We start from the raw sequence: 17,461 nt of genomic DNA on the forward strand, positions 1-17,461 counted from the left end.
TCATTTATTTTATTAAAAATTCAGTAAAAGCAGTAATATTATGAAATATTATTGCAATCTAAAATAGACATTTTCTATTAGAATTTTTAAGCAGAATTTTCAATGTCACATGATCATTCACACGTCATTCAAATATGCTGATTTGATGCTCAAGTAGCATTTCTATATATAAAAATAAATAAATAAAAAGAACAGCTTTTATTTGAAATACAAATCTTTTGTAATAATGTAAAAGTCTTTTTCACTTTTGCTCAGTGTGATACATCCTCGCTGAATAAAAGTATTCATTTCTTTCAAAAGAGGAGACAAATTGAACTAAATGGAGACTTGATGATTCCTATTAGTGTATTTGCTCATTTCCTTGATTTTTATATTTTGACTACTTTGCTGTCATCAACAAAGGAATGCCCTTTTTATACAGAACATTATAATGTTGTAAAGGATAAATCAATTTGTAGCTTTTAAAATAATTTTAGTTTGTAGTGTTCTCATTTTTATTTTATTGAATTAATCAAAATAGTATTGAATTTGAATATCTGTCAGAATTGTAATATTATTGGATTCCTAGTTTACAATTATCATTTTAATTTTTTTTTAAAGTTTTTTTCGAACTATATGTCGCACCTGAGTATAAGTCGCATCAGTCCAAAAATACGTCATGATGAGGAAAAAACATATATAAGTCGCACTGGACTATAAGTCGCATTTATTTAGAACCAAGAACCAAGAGAAAACATTACCGTCTCCAGCCGCGAGAGGGCGCTCTATGTCTTCAGTGTAGACTACAGCAGCACTGAGCAGCATAGAGCGCCCTCTCACGACTGTATACGGTAATGTTTTCTCTTGATTCATGTCAAATTAATTTTGATAAATAAGTCGCACCTGATTATAAGTTGCAGGACCAGCCAAACTATGAAAAAAAAGTGTGACTTATAGTACGGAAAATACGGTAATTACATGATCAATTCAGCAAGTGGCAAGAAAAGTATAGAAAATAAAAATGTAAAACTGGGTGTGTGTATGTTTTTGGCACTCTGGATTCTAATGAATATCAATGTTAAACATTTTCTAACTGATCCTTTAGTAACATTGGAAGTTCAAATAGAGCGTTGAGCACATTGTAATGTCCGATATTGTATTAATTGCAGTATTTAATTTTTAATGCATAAAATATGGTATTCCCCTTAAAAATCAACTTCTCAGTGTAAATATGTAACCTCCAGCATCCCACCCTGTTATTTTGCACAGGAGCAGATCGACGGTCTGGTGAATCGAGTGTGTGGCAGAGCCCTGGAGAAGGCTGGAATGAAGCAGAAAGTCATCAGCCCCATCAAGACCCCACCAGCAAAACGAAGCCCCAGAAACAAGAGCTCCGCCCTGATCCCCCTCTCCAGCGGCCGCTCCTAACCAGATCAGACCAGACCAGATCAGACCGTCAGCGACATTCCTCCGGGTCTCCTTTTATATCAGGTGTTCCTAATACTTGTGTACAAACACTCTTCAATACTCTTTGTACCTAGTGTATAATATATCAATACAAGCTGTTATATTGCACTTTTGTATTACAGATACGTGTAGTTACTGGCTGGTTAGTCTAATATATTGAATGTACGGAGGTTAAATGTTACATCGCATTTCACGTCAAATATAAGGGGGCGAATACACAATTGTTTGGGGCACCTGACGTAAGGCTATTGGGTCTCATCCAACAAGCACGAAACCTTTTGCACTAGTATTGAGATTGGTTTTTAGATGAGTATTTTCGGGTTGTTTTAGCATTAAATCGAGTATAGATATGTGTATACATAGATATAAATATATCCTATACTATTCCTATCATTTGTGTTTAACTGGTGCTGTAGTGACACTTTTCTCCATCACCCTTACGGCCTGTTTGTCTCTTGGGCTCACGTTTATTACGTCTTAACGCTGTCAGGAACAAGAACGGACATTCGCGATAACAGCCCATACTTCAAACGCAACATGTATCGTAGTCACTGGCATTTCGTTTCTCCAGCTATAAAAAACAAACAAACATAGATTTGACTCTTGAAGGAGCCTGTAAACGTTTCAGATGATTCGGAGATCTCAAGGCCTTGTGTGAGTACACTAGGAACTCCCCTCTTTTAAAAGCACATTTTGAGGCAGTTTAATAAAAAACAACACGTTTGATGCTGAGGGCAGTTTGTACTTGTTTTTAAAGTTACTACGTCAATTGTAAATGCACTTTCCCTTTTATCCCACAAACTTTTGTCCCCCTGACTTTATATTTGTAATTGGTTACCAGTGTTTCTTGAAAATGTTCCACCCGTTAGGAATTAAATCTTTAAATATCCTTTTCATTTTCATAGAGTATTATTGCGAAATACTGAAATCTATCAAAAAAAAAGCCCCAAATATGTTTCTATGCCAGTAAATGTTAAATTGAGCCTTTGAGTTGGGGTCTCTAGGGGTTTGGATGAGAAGGTCGAGATGAAGAAAGAGCCTTACTTCTACATTGGTTTCTTCATTGATATAAATTAGATGTTAACAGGGTTGCTACAAAAACATACAAAAAATAAGTGCTGCTTAAATCACTGAGAAGTATGTCATAGTGGTGATCCCTAGTTTTTTAGCTTTACTTTTTTTATTCAAAAGGAAACGTCTTTTACCCAAAAGTAAACTATTGTGTAGGCCTAGCTACCCATTGCACTGACTGTATCGAAGTCCTGTAATCAAACATGGTAGTCGCCCCTTTCCAGATGACTGACTTGTATTTAAGGTTTAAAAAAACTGAACAGTGTTTCCAAAATGTGGTTGTATACATTTTATGGCCTTAAAATGTTTTTTTTTTCTTTTGTTATCCTCTCACCCGGTTTTATACAGTAATACTCCTGATCCTTGTACTGTTTATTTATATGCACTGTTACTCAGTCCTCCAGTACAGTGGAGATCTTTTTAGTTTTTTTTTTTTTTTTTTTTTTTTTTTACTTTTCAAGTTTGTATATGTTTTGGATTTAATAAATGAATCACTTGTCAATCCTTCCAAAAATATAGCGGCCTCAAGGTTTTTATTTTTAATTTTTTGGAGATGCAGAGTATTTTTGATGTTACGGACAATAACTGGTAAAATGGCAAAATTATATATTATTTTGTGTTAAACATCATATATATATATATATATATATATATATATATATATATATATATATATATATAATATATATATATATAACACAACAAATTTAAAAGCAAAATAAAATAAATACTAGAAATTAATTTAGGCATCACAACATTAAACTGTACAGTATGAAAAATGTTTATTCAAAAGATTACATTTAACAATGTTAATAGCGTTTTTAAAGATGAATTTTGAACATGGCAAATGTAATCTAAATGTAAAAATGGGAAATGAGCATGTACAATTAAAAAGCTGGTATGTGTTGATAACAGATCTAACTGTTCATTGTAAGTTCATGTTAGCGCAGGTACATTAATATTACTGGCTGTTGATTTGAATATTTAGTATAGACTAATACTAACCCATTATCCCTTGTTCTTGAAGTCATTTCTTATCAAAACCCATATAGTCAGACTTTGAAACCCTCGTTCTCGCTGTGTTCATGTCACTGCAGGTACCGTGAGAACTATTCTTCTCCAGAGGTAACAGGGTTTGAGAGCAACAGCTTGCTGTACGGGGAGCCTGTAAATTCTGTGACCACAGATGGTCCCAATGTTCCCGGCTATTTTTATATCAGAGACTCTGTGAAATCGTTGGTGGAAGATATTTGCCTTAGATCACTATGATATGAAATATCAGTTCTACACTGAGACTGTCTTTGATGACCCTCTTATTTCAAGGTTTATTTATTTTACTTCAAAGTCTTTCAATCGGCTCAATAATGTCATATGCAAAAATGAGCTCTGCATTTAAAATTCATGCAACGTACATCAGTGATATTAGCAGGAACACTGTAAAATGTTTATTATTATATAATTCTGAAGCAATAGGTAATACGAAGAATTGTCATACACGGAGCTGATTTTTTGTATTGAGAAAGAATAAAACAATAAATCACAGTGCTAAGAGTCAGAAAGAGGGGCTCTCTAGGCTGAGCACAAACAGTGTTCTATAAGGGTCCAAAATCAACTCAAAGTGTCCCATTGAGCCATGAAGAAACATCTGGCTGGTCTTCAGCACTACTTCTTGTCTGGGCCTTGATGTAAAACAGGTTTTCATCCAGAAAGCAACTCAAACGAGTGCGTTTGCCATCCGTGGCCACTAGGGGGCCTGCGTGTCGCTGTCGTCTGAGCTTTTGAGCGGCTCTGTTTCTGGGAGGCCCATGAGGGCTGTGTCAGCATGTACCTCCTCCTCATCTGACTGGACCAGTGGAGAGTCTCCGCTGCAGCTTTCCTCGCTGGCCTCCTCTTCATCCGGACCCTCGGTTACGCCGCTGACGGTGTCAGTGCAGGAGGATGAGACGGAGGAGACGGTGTGCCGTAGCTCTGTCTGTGAGGGCACCTTCAGGCTGATCTCTGAGGGGGACGAGCCAGGCTCCAGAGCCGGACCGCCTGATGAACAGACAGAACAAGGTTCAAATGTGTCACGCCATCTACTTCAGAATATGAATTAGTCCTGAAGTGCAGTCGCAAACTTTGAATACTTGAAGGCTATGAGAGACACGGTAGGAGTCTAATGTGTCCATTCCTGCACACTTTGCTTTCACATTTTCTGAGTATCTGCAGTATTTAGTGGAATGATAAAACTAGTTTAGGACGGAGTAAAAATCAGCACTATATCACATCATTCTGATTTGATGCTCAAGAAACATTTCTTGTGCTGCTTAATATTTTTGTGGAGTCTGTAATACAATTTATTTTTTCAGAATTCAGAATGAACAATATATAAAAAAAGAAATCGGATATAATTTTTGAAACAAATGTCTTTACTGTCACTTTTGATTAATTTTACTAGTGCTGTAATAAGCAGAATGACTGGACACCTAATGCTTCTGAATCTGCGGTATTTAACAAAACTTATATGACAAAACTTGTTGAGGACTGAGTAAAGATGAGTACTACTCTTTTATTGGCAGCTGCAAACAGCTATATTTCCCAGAAAATAAAAACTATGAATAATGCTCCTCCATCTTTAGCAAATCTCAAAATGAATATCCAGTTTTCATAAGATTATAATGTGCTACAGCAACTGATTTTGGTTTTAGTGTTTAATATTTTATTTATTTGGACAAACTAATACAGAACTTTAATATAAGTGTACCGTATTTTTCGGACTATAAGTTGCACCTAAGTATAATTTGCTTCAGTCCATAAATACGTCATGACGAGGAAAAAAAAAACATATAAGTCACACTGGACTACAATTCGCATTTATTTAGAACCAAGAACCAAGAGAAAACATTACCGTCTCCAGCCGCGAGAGGGCGCTCTATGTTTTCAGTGAAGATTACAGGAGCACAGAGCAGCATAGAGCGCCCTCTCGCGGCTGGAGACGGTAATGTTTTCTTTTGCTTGATTTCTCACGGCTCATGTTAAATTCATTTTCATAAATAAGTCGAACCTGACTATAAGTCGCCTGACTATAACCAGCCAAACTATGAAAAAATGTGCAACTTATAGTCCGGAAAATACGGTAATCTTATCCTGAGAGGTGAGGAAACTCTTGAATTCTGACCAGACAGCTCAAACTGAAATGGATCAGCAAAAAGTCCTACTTTAAAACACATTTACAAATGTCCGGAAATCTGATTGCGACAGTGGATTTGATTGCGCTAATGTGAACAAATCCAAGCACATTGTTTTCTGTAATTTTTGGTTTTGTTTCTTCCCACAAGAACTCTTAACACTCCCCAATAAAGACTCCATAGTACTTCAATTATACTGGGTGCAATATGTTTAATATGCAAAGCCCAACCTGTGTCAGGAGACTGAGCGCTGCTCTCTTCCCCTACGGAGCTGAGGAAGACATCGAGAGCCTCATGATCGGACACATCCGTGAGATCCATCTGTTCCAGGAGGTCAACATTCACCTCCATTGAGGACATACTGCCTAATGGATCTGTCCCAGAGAAAGAAATAAACCTTCATTCAAACCCATTGTGCACTTCAAAACCCACGGAACAGCAAGTTTAGTTCAGGAATACACAAGCAAATTTCACAACCCTATACAGTGAATAGATGAACACATGAACAGAGGAGCCTAGCACAAAGAAGATGTGCTGAAGAATGAGGGATAGAGTACCTCACACACCAGGGCAGCATTAAAGCAGCAGAGAGGAAAGAGAAGACAATCAGTTTAGCATCAACATCCTTGCACAAGCACTTTAACCTCCCATTTAACATAGTACTAGCATGTTTAAATATTCATGAAGGGAAGGACACAGCCTTGAGCAGCACATCATATAGGGCTACTGTGATTCTGTTTTGCTCTTATTTTCTTAAGTTTACAAAGAAAAACAGAACAATCGCATTTTGAATTCGAAAACACTGTTTACTGTCATATGTGTTTGCCACTAAAGACGTAAGGACACTACACAGGGAGAGTCAAGATGGAAAGAAAAAGGGATGTTACGAATCAATTTTAGACCGTTGGACAAATATTTCCAGAGGTGGTCCTTCGAAAAGAAGTAACTGACCTCTCCTGTCGGTGATCTGGAGGTATCCTGAGGAGAGGTACTGCTCCATGTCTTGCTGAAACGCCTCTTCAAAGTACTTCTGCCGCTCCTTTAGCTTGACCTGCTGCGCATGCTCCATCTCCAGCACTTTCTGGGCATGTTCTGCATCGAGCTCCGCTAAAGAGAGACATAAAACACCAAGTAGGTTATAAAATGACAGAGAGCAAGAGAGAGAGTGGGAGAGAGAGAGAGGGCGAGAGAGAGAGAGAAAGTGAGAGAGAGAGAGAGAGAGAGAGAGAGAGATGGGGGATGGAAGCACAAAATGAACTGGAAAAGGGAGGTGGATTAACCCTCAGAGAATTGATGCAGAAACATTTGCTCATAGCAATAAAATAGTATTTAAATTATAATGAATTGAAATGATCATTTTCATTTCTCACACAACTCACCAAGGTTGCATTTATTTGAAGAAGCTTTAGTTAAACTGTAATATTGTGAAATATTACAATTTAAAAATAATTGTTTACTGTTTTAATATAGTTTCAAATGTAATTTATTTCTGTGACGGTGAATTTTTATCAGCCATTACTCAAGTCTTCAGGTTCACAAGATCCTACAGAAATCCTTTTAACACTTCTTATATTATCGGAGCTGAAATTGGTTGTGCTTTTTAATATTTGTTAAGAAACAGATTTTTTTTAAGATTCTTTGATGAATAGAAAATATTATTTCTAACAGTGTAGTCTTTTATCAATCACTTTTGAACAATAGCGTTCTTACATCATTTTTGTTTTATAATTATAACAGCACTTAAACCCCAGTGCTGCAAGAAAAAGAGGATTTTTATTTTTATTTTTGCTATCTAAAAACATTTAAAAATAGGATATTCTCTGAGATCTCTAGAATTAAATTGCCCAACTCCACACACAAATGTTCCAATATCAACACAATACCAGCTCCAATATCTGCCTGATACGCATTTCCCAAGATACTTTGCAATATCTAAACCAAACCTCTGACATCTGAACTTCAAGATAACATTGCATACATCATCAAACATGCTTTCTACAGCACATCAAAGAACAAGATCCTACACAAGTGTCTTTCCTGCATGCTAGCTTACCTCCGAATGTGAAGCATTTTCTACTAGTGGCGGAGAACGCAACGCTTCTTTTGTGAGAGCGTAAGTGATACAAGATGCAATTAAAATCTTTATCTTTCACAGGAAGTGCATACTCTTCTCTGAAAAGCAGGAAGTTTGCATGTGCTATCTGAATGTCACTGTAGTGTGTGATAAACACTTAAAAATATATGCCACAAACATTCTGCCAAAGCTTATGGTGACGCATCCAGCTTTTTAGAATGAAACACAAAATCACCCTGCTTTCTGGAGAAAGAAACTTTTAAAACATGCAAGTATGCACACAGCACCATCAAATACTATATGGGCAGGCATTGCCTATCATAATCCTCCTGTGTATTGCGTGAAGAAAAGAAGTCCACTGACAAAGAGGTCACGCGAAACGCGCCTCTGTTATTAGGATGTGGTCTTAACCACAGTCCTGTCACACGCTCTTTTTAAACAGATGCTGGTTGAACAGTGTTAAATAAAAATGCTGGCCTGAACGTAAACACGCTCACTGAGAAACCATTGTTGCCCTTTTTGGTACAACATTAGCCTTGCAGAAATGGGCTAAATCACATAAATGAAGTTGATGCAAGCAGATTTAAAATGAGCTGATTATTTATGCATGTATTATCAAAACACTAGTTTAGCAGTGATATTTGCTTGATATACTGTACTACTCCTCTGATTAATAACCTACTTCAACCCTAACGCTTGTCAACTCGATATTTCACGGCAGGATCATCATTATTCAGTCTCTTCATGGTAATAACCAGGATTTAGGAGTAAAACAAATCTATTTGTTTTGATTTTATGCTAATTTAATGTTAATTCAATTATTGGCTTGATGTTAATGAAAACAGCATAACTCTTTTTCTCAGGCAATATTACGATTTTAGGCATAAATGAAAAAAAAGGAAATATTCCTAACTCTTAACTTATGCTCATCAAGACTGCAATTAAGATAACTGTTTTCTGCTTTATAGATTTTAAAATGTAATTAATTTCTGTGAGGCAAAGGAACGATTACTCCTTTAAAATTAACTCTGGTATGCTGTTATTATTGGTACTCAGTTACCATTAATTGCTTTTATACAATGTTTCTTTTTTAATGGTAATGTATCACAGTTGCAACAAAAAGATTCATTGTTTTCAACATTGATAATAAGAATTTTATTCTTAACTGAAAATAGAACATTTTCACAATATTAATGTTTTTACTATACTTCTAATGAAATGAATACATATTTTGGAGAGCAAAATCTAAATTTAACCAAACTCGCCCAGTAGTTTATTTCTAATTACACTTTAATTATTTAATAACTATAGTAGATTTCTCAAGATTTCTTTTTTGAAGGGCTCTACATGCACGAAATGGGATTTATCATGCCTTTGACGTCACAGATCAGGAAAGCTGCAAATGAAAGGACGGGGACTGTTCTTAATACCCTATGAATATAGCTACTTTTTCTACTTAATGCACTTGAGCTTCAGGTGACTGGCTTAAAAAAAAAACAGTGCAGCCATGAGATCTACGCCATCTGAGCAGCTGCCATTGAGATGAATGGGAATGCTAATGAACAGCGTCTTCCTCCTTTAATGACTCCATGTCCACAAGAACAAAATCATGGATATTGCATGAAAGAACTAAATCTGCGGGGATAAGCTGTGCCTTTCGTCATATTTACTGTTGCGTGTGTGTGCTAGCTAATGACAGCACGGGATGAGCCCCAGGCGCTCTGATCACACTTGTCACATCCTCCACACACGTTCCTCAGGAAAGAAGAAAACATGTTAAGAACGTTTGTGAGGGCCAATGCACAGAAAACCACAGCTGAGACTTCAACAACGCAGTTTCATAATCTACTCGCTGATGAAAATCTCCATCAATCTTCTATTAGGAAAATGGAGCATGAAACAAATATTAGCGTGGTCAAAGATTAGGCATCTTGCAGCTAATCAGAGGAGCATCTGGCAGCAGATGGTAATGCAGGTTCAGCCCTAGGGCCACACACAGAACAGAACCCCAATATCCAGAAACAGGAAGAGGAAGCAGAGAGAAGAATGTGCAAACACTTTCTTCTGGCCCGACAGTTCATTCAACACATGGAGGGTTCAGTATCAGTCATCTGTCTCACTGCACTCAAGTAGAATGGACGATGAGCTACAAACAGACTCTGGTTTCTATGAGTAGATCTGAGAGATGTCAAGCAAAAAACACATTCACTGAAAACATGGCATCACAGACAAATACCAAATGCTCCTTAAATTAGTATTTAAATTCATATCAATTCATACCTAGTTATGTTGTTGCGATGACATCTAATATATAACATGCTACTCAAATAATTAAAGTGAAAAAATATGAGAAAATAACAAATAAACATGCTATACGATGTTAATTATTAATGACATAAAAAATGGTAAAAAGGCACAATTGGGCATAATCTTTAATATTAACTATAATAATAGAATATAATTACTATAACAATTTCCAACAATGGGACTGATTTCATGTCATTTGTATGTTAAGCACTCATTCTAACGTAATATAATGTAATATAATATTTCTCATTACAGCTAATGATGCCAGTTCTCTCTGATGAACGCTGAATGTCTGAGATAACTTTGAGATTACACTGCTTGAGCACCTAGAGGTTGCAGGTCTACAGCTCATTCATATAAACCCCAATTTACAAGTCAAAATTGAAGCATGAAGGCATACAAGTTTATGCAAACATCACGCTGAAGAAATGCTCTCCACACACACCACAGCAGAAATAACCCCAACTCAATGTTAATTAACTACAACAACTTGCTATCCAGAAGGCTATCCATTTTGAGCAACATTTCTAGATTTGACCTTCCATAAAGTCTTTTATAAAAGTTGAATTCTATGCGCTGCATAGACTTGCATTATGATGGCTGGTCCTGAAAAGGAATAGAGATGAAAGCCACCGTAGGCATCCTAATCTGTGCTGAAATTCCATTACTTAAGCCAGCCAAAGCCCAAGATGACAAACAATGACTGCAAACCACCAATTCAGATCTCTTGACAAACCGCCAGAACTGTGATACATTGGCACATCGAAAAAAGAGTGCATGGAAACCTACAAGAATCTCTCATGCTGCTGTCCAGAGTTCCCGACGTGGACATTTTGTGTTTCTCCTTGAAGAGCGCAGATGAGCTGAATGCAGGACCGATACGCCAGAGACTGCAGTTCAAGTCTACCTGAAGAACGGCTAAATGAACATCTTATATTCTGCTGTGGGTTTTATTCCATAAGCAGCTCTTCTATGGCCAGGAATGCTGAGGCATTGCCTGCTCAGGGACACAGAGCTTGAGATGCAGCTGGAGTGAGGATGAAAGCAGGGAACGTACCATTCACAAACCTGAAGGGGGAGGGTCTGTAGAAAACTGAGTTTCATGTCAAATATCTGCCTTCATCGCTTTGTGATCTGGGACTAATCTGCCGATCTTATACTGTATACTACACTCAGCTAAACTTGTGATTAAAAGTACAATAACAGAACATAATGTCAGCATTAGTATGAATAATCATTAGTCAGTCAGTGCCCAAAAACACTGCAACCTGACAAAGAAGCACATTCACTCTGAAACTCCAGTTAACTATAAATCTAATAAAGCAAAGCACAGCTTTCTTGCTCACAGACAGGAAAAATGAATTCATAGAAACGTAAATAATCATTTTAAGATCTAAATAAATAAATAAGTCAAGTATAAGGTGTGAAGTCTTGAGCACATCGCCCACACAAAAGACGAGCCAATCTCAAGCAGCACCGCCTACGTACCAACGGACGTGTTATAAACAGTCTTTACCACTTTCTCAGTGACAAAGACAAGGATGTTAACTAAAATGTAAAAAAAAAATAATAATCTTAGCCTCAAAAATTTTTCAACACTTACAAATCCTCTAAGCTCAGATTAACTAAATTTTCTGTAAATAAAGGGCAAGTGAACAATGATTCCTAAAGGCCATTTCCTTTTTGTACAACATCTCTAACTGATAGATCGAAGAGCTATGATGATAAGAGTGATTGTTATTTATACTGGACTGTAGGTGTGAACAGATGGAGCAGCAGCCTCCCCGTGGAGGTCAGGGTGGAGTTAATGCCATCATGAGACCATGTTCCCCACTTATGCAATAAATGTGCAATATCCTTATATTTATTTGTTATCACCTCCATCCTAGTACATCCCTGCATCTCACTCTATTCTATTCCATTATCATCTATAGCACAACTGTTCATACAACTGATTTATTTTTCTATTTATTTTGCAATCTTTATATTTACATTTTATTGTTTTTTGTCTGTGTGTTGTCTCTGTGTACTGGAAGCTTATGTCACTAAAACAAATTTTTTGTATATGCAAGCATACTTGGCAATAAAGCTCTTTCTGATTCTGATAAAGACAGCAGCAACCGCACACTAGAGCACTTTTGCCCTCCCTGGGGTTAATTAGTGTCGCCTGGATAATTACTACAAAGTTCTTCTCAATATTGAGCACTAAATCAGCTTCATGCGTTAATAAAAATGTTAAATAATATACAAAAAGAATAAATTGTGAACGGTTTATCCCTAGAAAACGTACACTTCCATCAAATAAGAAACCATTTTTGACTCTTTGACCATTCTTCTTCCTATCTTTAAATCAAAATCAAAAACTCTTTTTTGTCAGTCGTCGATAACTCATTGCTTTTCCTAAACTAGTTATACTTCATATTCATACACTTCTTATGTACATAAGATTTTTATAAATGCTGAGTCTAAGAAATTACATAATTAAAAATGCATGGTTATGAATAAATAATTGAAATGATAATATTATAATAAAATAAATAATTATATAATTCAAAATATTTATACACATTCTGGTTCAAAAGCTTGGGATTGGGATTTTTTTGATTATGTCAAAAGAATACCATTCTAAACATTTTTTTTTTACTAATGTTAAATTTGTACTGTCAATTTTGATCAATATAATGCATCCTTGTTGGAAATAAATTATAAATACATTTTAGAATTATAAATAAAAGAAACAAATGTTATGACGATTTGTAAACACATATATTCTCTATATATTAGCATTAGCTGTGGAGGTTGGCAGGTTATGCTTTTTGGGATTTAAAAAATAATATTTCTTACCTTTGAAAGACTCAAGCTCTTTCCTAGAAAACAAATAAAGGGGGTTACATGAATGCATACATATATAGCCAGATACATAGCACACAATCTCGCCAGATGTCAGCCCCAGATTCCTGAGATAAAGAGGCTGTAGCATTTCACAGTGTTTGTACTAATGAATACCCACACGCAGAAGGAGAACTGAACACAGCTGCTTTCCAACTCACTGGCCAAAGCCAGGGATGGATGGTTTAGCTGCAGGCTGAACCTGAACCACAGATGCCTGTAAGATTACACGATACACATTCATGCTTTCCTTAAGCCCATATTTTGTTTGTGGTTTTCATAGTACAAGGATATTTGGGTGTTTTCAATAAAACTTATATCTGCATGTGGCTATTCACTGCTTCTGTGCAAATGGTCAAAACACACTGCGTGCAGTTGTATTGTAATGATTTACAATCTAAACAGCAGGTGTCATATTGCTTGCTCCACAGACTCTTATTCAATATGGATGCTCTAATATGTCCTCAATGTTGCCAGTGTAAAATACTGCCCAAAGTACATGCTATGTTCTGTTCTTTCTTTCTTTAAATTAAAGAGGAAAACCCTTGATAGACGGTTCCTACGTGTTCTGCAGTTATTGTGATTTAATAGACATAAAGGACACATCAAAGAGTCTGGGGCTTTATTTAAGAGCAAGAAACACCATTTTTACCTTTTTTTCTTCTTATAGTTTTCCAGCTGCAGGATCTGAAAGTGCTTGGAGCGCTGATGCTCACACTGAGCACACAAATCCTCCAGATACAGCAGACGACTCTCCATCTCCTCAAAGTCAGCCTCCAGATGAGCTGTGCAAAAGCATGAAAAAGTAATAAGGTTTGAGTTAAAGAAAATTATATGTACAGTATAAAAAAAATGCAAAAAGCCCCTGAATGTGTCCATCCTATCAAACTGGAACCATAGATTATTACCACTAGTGAATTAGTTCTACAATTCTGATTTAAGATGCAAGGTATGGTGACATTTTGTCATTTCCATTAAGAAAAGTACATTTCCTCTGTACAGTCTATAATAGTTATTACATTTCATACTACATTGTGAATGATAATTGACATGAAGGCATATTGTTAAGTGTCAGTAGGAGTTTGCACAGATGCAGCTACATAACACCACCAAGTGGCAACACTAGAAAGTGCCCTTGATATAAATCCATTAGAATTCACAGTTCTCTCTGAATTCGAGCTCTGAAACCTCTGACGGAATGCAATATGTCTTATCTGCTTAGATTGGAAAGGTAGTGGAAGAGGAGGAGGAATTAACACTTGATCACTTCATGCATATAAATAAAAAGGACTTACTGTTTTATTAACCAAGGACGCATACAATTGATTAAAAGTGACGGCAAAGACATTTATAATGTTTCAAATGATTTCTATTTCCAATAAAAGCTGTTCTTTTGAATATTCTATTTATAAAAGAGTCCAGAAAAATGCATCACAGTTTGACTAACTACAGGAAGCCTACATAGAGTATTACACAGAAAACGTAGTTTGTCCAAAACTCTACAAAAGAAAACACAGCAAAAAGAGCTCATAACAAATGAACGATCGGAGCAACCACTAGACTTTATCTGGCTATTGTTTAGTCTCCTGCGACACAAGACATTTTGTAAGGGAGCCAAGTCTGAAGATTAATGCCTGAAGCCAATAGGTGCAATGTTCCAGCATGAACAACAGCGACTGACATCAGCAGATGGAGCTCCACAGGAATCACTCTCATTACCGCCCTGCATCACAGTTACACACAGAGCGCAGACAAATGCTTTGCAAAGGCAGTCAAGGTGATCAGATTTCTCTGCTGTCACAGTAAAAGCTCCATTTAAGGCCAGATAATCAGTACAATACACACTGATTTCATATAAAAAAGTTGCTTATATAATTGTATTTCAAGTTTTCCGAATGGTTCAGATTTGCATGAGGTACATGTGGAAATTCAGGTCATTAATTCACTGATGATCCTTCCTTTCACAGCAGCTCATGTTATATTATATTCAACTTTGACAAGACAAGAGAGTTTGTGTCAGCTGGGGATAAAGATTCAATACATGAAAGTACAAATGAGCTTGGAGAGCTACGGCAGAGAGGAAGATTTGTCAGTGAATCCAAATGAGCTGTTTAAAACTAAGGTAATATTAATAACCTCCTTCTCTAATGATAGCCCCGGATGAATATCTCAGATCTGTCTTTGATCTAAGATTCTTCTCGCATGAGGACTGTTTGTGAAAGTCTCACCGATGCGTGAGGTGATAGTCTCCAGGTCTGAGAGGAAAGCAGGGATCTGCTGCAGCTGTTCCTGCAGCTCCAGCACTGCTCCTCGTCTCTTCTCCCAGTGTGCACACAGCATCACGACTTCCCCGTCCACCGTCTTACAGACAGAGTTGAGTTGAGTTACCAAAGTTACAGCACCACAAACCCTCAACAGGACAGAGTTAGATGTGTGAACTTACTTCCCCTGCCTTAGCACACTCTTTAGCCCGTTTATGAAGAGCCACCCAAGTGTCTTCATATCTGGTGAGAAAAATAGTCATACATTTCAAAACATAGTTATAAATACATTCATCAACTTCAGGGATTTATGAGAATATCCCCTTGACCCTTTAAATGGATTGCACTGCATTGACATTTTTGCTGACATTTGTTGAAAAATGTAAAGTAACTTACCGACTGAGCAACTCGACTCCAGCAGAATATTGTGGAAAGTTTTCATCTCTTCTGGCAAAATATATACTAAATATTTATATAAATGAATATATACATAAAAAAAATGTATATTAAATATAATATTTAAAACATACAAAAATGTCAAAGATGAGACATACAATTTTGGTGTTTGAATTTTTGGATGAAAGCATATTAAATATAAGTAAAGTATCAAATATTTCAGGGTAAAATATATGGTACAATGAAACAACATACTTATTCTGACCTGTATTTATTAAACTATATAAAAGAAAAAGTGATCAGACTAAATTTCATTATATTTTAATGAATTAAACATTTGTAAAACTTAATGGTTTGAAGGATCATGGAAAAGATTCGTAAAGATTTAAAAATCACAATTAATTTTGGGGACTGAACCTTATAGAGTTTTTAATGTCATTAAATGGTTCCCGCTATAGGCCTGAAAATATGTTTTGTTACATTAACTATTGTTATATATTGCATGACATTTTAATAAGTGTCTTCTGTAAATCATAATAAAAATGTATGATAGTCATAATTAAAAAATAAAAGATAAGAAAGAAAGAAATAAAACATAAAATGACATAAAAGGTGTAATAAACATTTTATTATACTATATACACTGAGAGGTTTTAAACTTGCTATAGCTTACCTTTGTTTCTTCTTCACTTTCGACTCCTTGGATTTGTCACTTAGGGTCTTGATTCTGAAAAGTGTTGAAATATGAGACAGGAAATATATAAATTATATGCCAAAGTACAAAATTAATTAATAGTATTTGTGTTCGATTACTTAAATATGTTTAAGTTTGTTCTGTTTATTTACTGCACCCACTGTCATTTGGAAACATTTACGTTGACACCGTGTTAAAAAGAAAAATCTTTTATATAAAAATGTGTCATAAAACGCAAAAATACTGTCTCGCCCATCACATGACGATCAGCTGAAAGTTATTAGTACAATTCAAGATTGCAGTCGTTAGCATGCGGCTAACTTGACACTGAACATCTCGAATGTGTCTCTCATCCCCAAAAATACATTGTTACATACATTTTATACCTATTATTTGTATTTTTTTTAGAATATCTAAAACAAAAACAAACTACACACTTTGCTGTAAGAGAGATTATTAGCAGGCTAATTAGCTAGCATCCACTTCTCGGCTCTCCGCTCGTGAGGAAGCCAATGCAGAAGTTGTGTCAGTATTGTGTAATATCAGTACAGGTTCTAAAGGTCACCTAAATTTGCTACCTCAACATCATATTAGGACCCCAGTGAGTATGAACGCAGTCAGGCGGTAAATACTTACCCTGAAGTGAAGTCCTGCTGCACCGTTTGCAGTTTCTCTCTGAAATTCTCAAACATGTCCTTGAGCTGCTTTAATCCTTGTATGCATGCATGGGTGACACTTAGATTAGATCTGTGTTTGCTTAGTCTTTCACGAGGGCTTCAGTCATCCTTTGTCAGATGACAATGTCCTAATGTCCCGTTGTGGGCTTTGCTCCGTCGGACAATGTCTGCAGGACTAAGGTTAACTTAGTTGGCTTGTTCATGCAGCCACTGTTTTGCCTTCTCAATGATTAACCGTGGATTTGGGTCACTATATTATTTTCACACCCAGTTTGTCTTAAGTTAAAATGATTATTTATCGTTGTCCGTCGGGTAGCTGGACTAACGTGATCCCTTCCTGTACTAGTTAAACACACGCCCCCTAACTGAGAGTGAAAGTGACTGAAAGGTTGCTCAGCGTCTCATTCATTACAGCGAATCGGTTCAGTACACTTTTCGTTTCAATGATCCGGTTCAATATTTTATATACATCTATATTG

The 17,461-nt window shown here is 36.2% G+C and overlaps 2 protein-coding genes across 9 annotated transcripts in view; one reads left to right on the forward strand and one right to left on the reverse strand.

The window, feature by feature from the left end:
• The window catches only part of LOC127975059 (protein Jumonji), a 42,951-nt gene extending 39,918 nt beyond the window's left edge, over positions 1-3,033 (forward strand). The window contains exon 18 of the mRNA XM_052578820.1: positions 1,249-3,033. Coding sequence (XP_052434780.1) covers positions 1,249-1,407 — 159 coding nt within the window. The 3' untranslated portion in view covers positions 1,408-3,033. The remainder of the gene's footprint in view (positions 1-1,248) is intronic.
• A 241-nt stretch (positions 3,034-3,274) lies between these two features.
• dtnbp1a (dystrobrevin binding protein 1a) lies at positions 3,275-17,356 on the reverse strand. 8 transcript variants are annotated; one of them, XM_052578811.1, is made up of 10 exons: positions 16,942-17,356; positions 16,285-16,338; positions 15,612-15,677; positions 15,398-15,458; positions 15,183-15,315; positions 13,607-13,739; positions 12,910-12,932; positions 6,636-6,791; positions 5,915-6,049; positions 3,275-4,554 (listed from the first exon to the last, which is right to left on the reverse strand). In XM_052578811.1, the coding sequence occupies exons 1-10, from the start codon at positions 16,995-16,997 to the stop codon at positions 4,262-4,264; spliced, it is 1,110 nt and encodes a 369-aa protein (XP_052434771.1). In that variant the 5' UTR covers positions 16,998-17,356; the 3' UTR covers positions 3,275-4,261. The 8 variants fall into 8 exon arrangements, with proteins under 8 accessions (XP_052434771.1, XP_052434772.1, XP_052434776.1 ...); XM_052578812.1 differs by having other exon boundaries at positions 3,275-4,551; positions 16,942-17,355; XM_052578816.1 differs by having other exon boundaries at positions 5,915-6,058; positions 15,612-15,659; positions 16,942-17,354.
• Between the last annotated feature and the right edge of the window lie 105 nt (positions 17,357-17,461).

The sequence above is a fragment of the Carassius gibelio genome, chromosome B16 (assembly GCF_023724105.1).
Source record: "Carassius gibelio isolate Cgi1373 ecotype wild population from Czech Republic chromosome B16, carGib1.2-hapl.c, whole genome shotgun sequence".
In the NCBI taxonomy this organism is placed as follows: Eukaryota; Metazoa; Chordata; class Actinopteri; order Cypriniformes; family Cyprinidae; genus Carassius; species Carassius gibelio.

What these genes read in the sequence shown, in the direction of transcription:
- dtnbp1a (XM_052578809.1), bottom strand. Translation starts at nt 16,997, where the DNA reads ATGTTTGAGAATTTCAGAGAGAAACTGCAAACGGTGCAGCAGGACTTC. An exon ending in AACTATAAGAAGAAAAAAAG is followed by an intron (nt 12,933 to 13,606) that starts GTAAAAATGGTG and finishes TTTGTTTTCTAG; the next exon opens with GAAAGAGCTTGAGTCTTTCA. An exon ending in CGCTCAGTCTCCTGACACAG is followed by an intron (nt 4,555 to 5,914) that starts GTTGGGCTTTGC and finishes CTGTCTGTTCAT; the next exon opens with CAGGCGGTCCGGCTCTGGAG.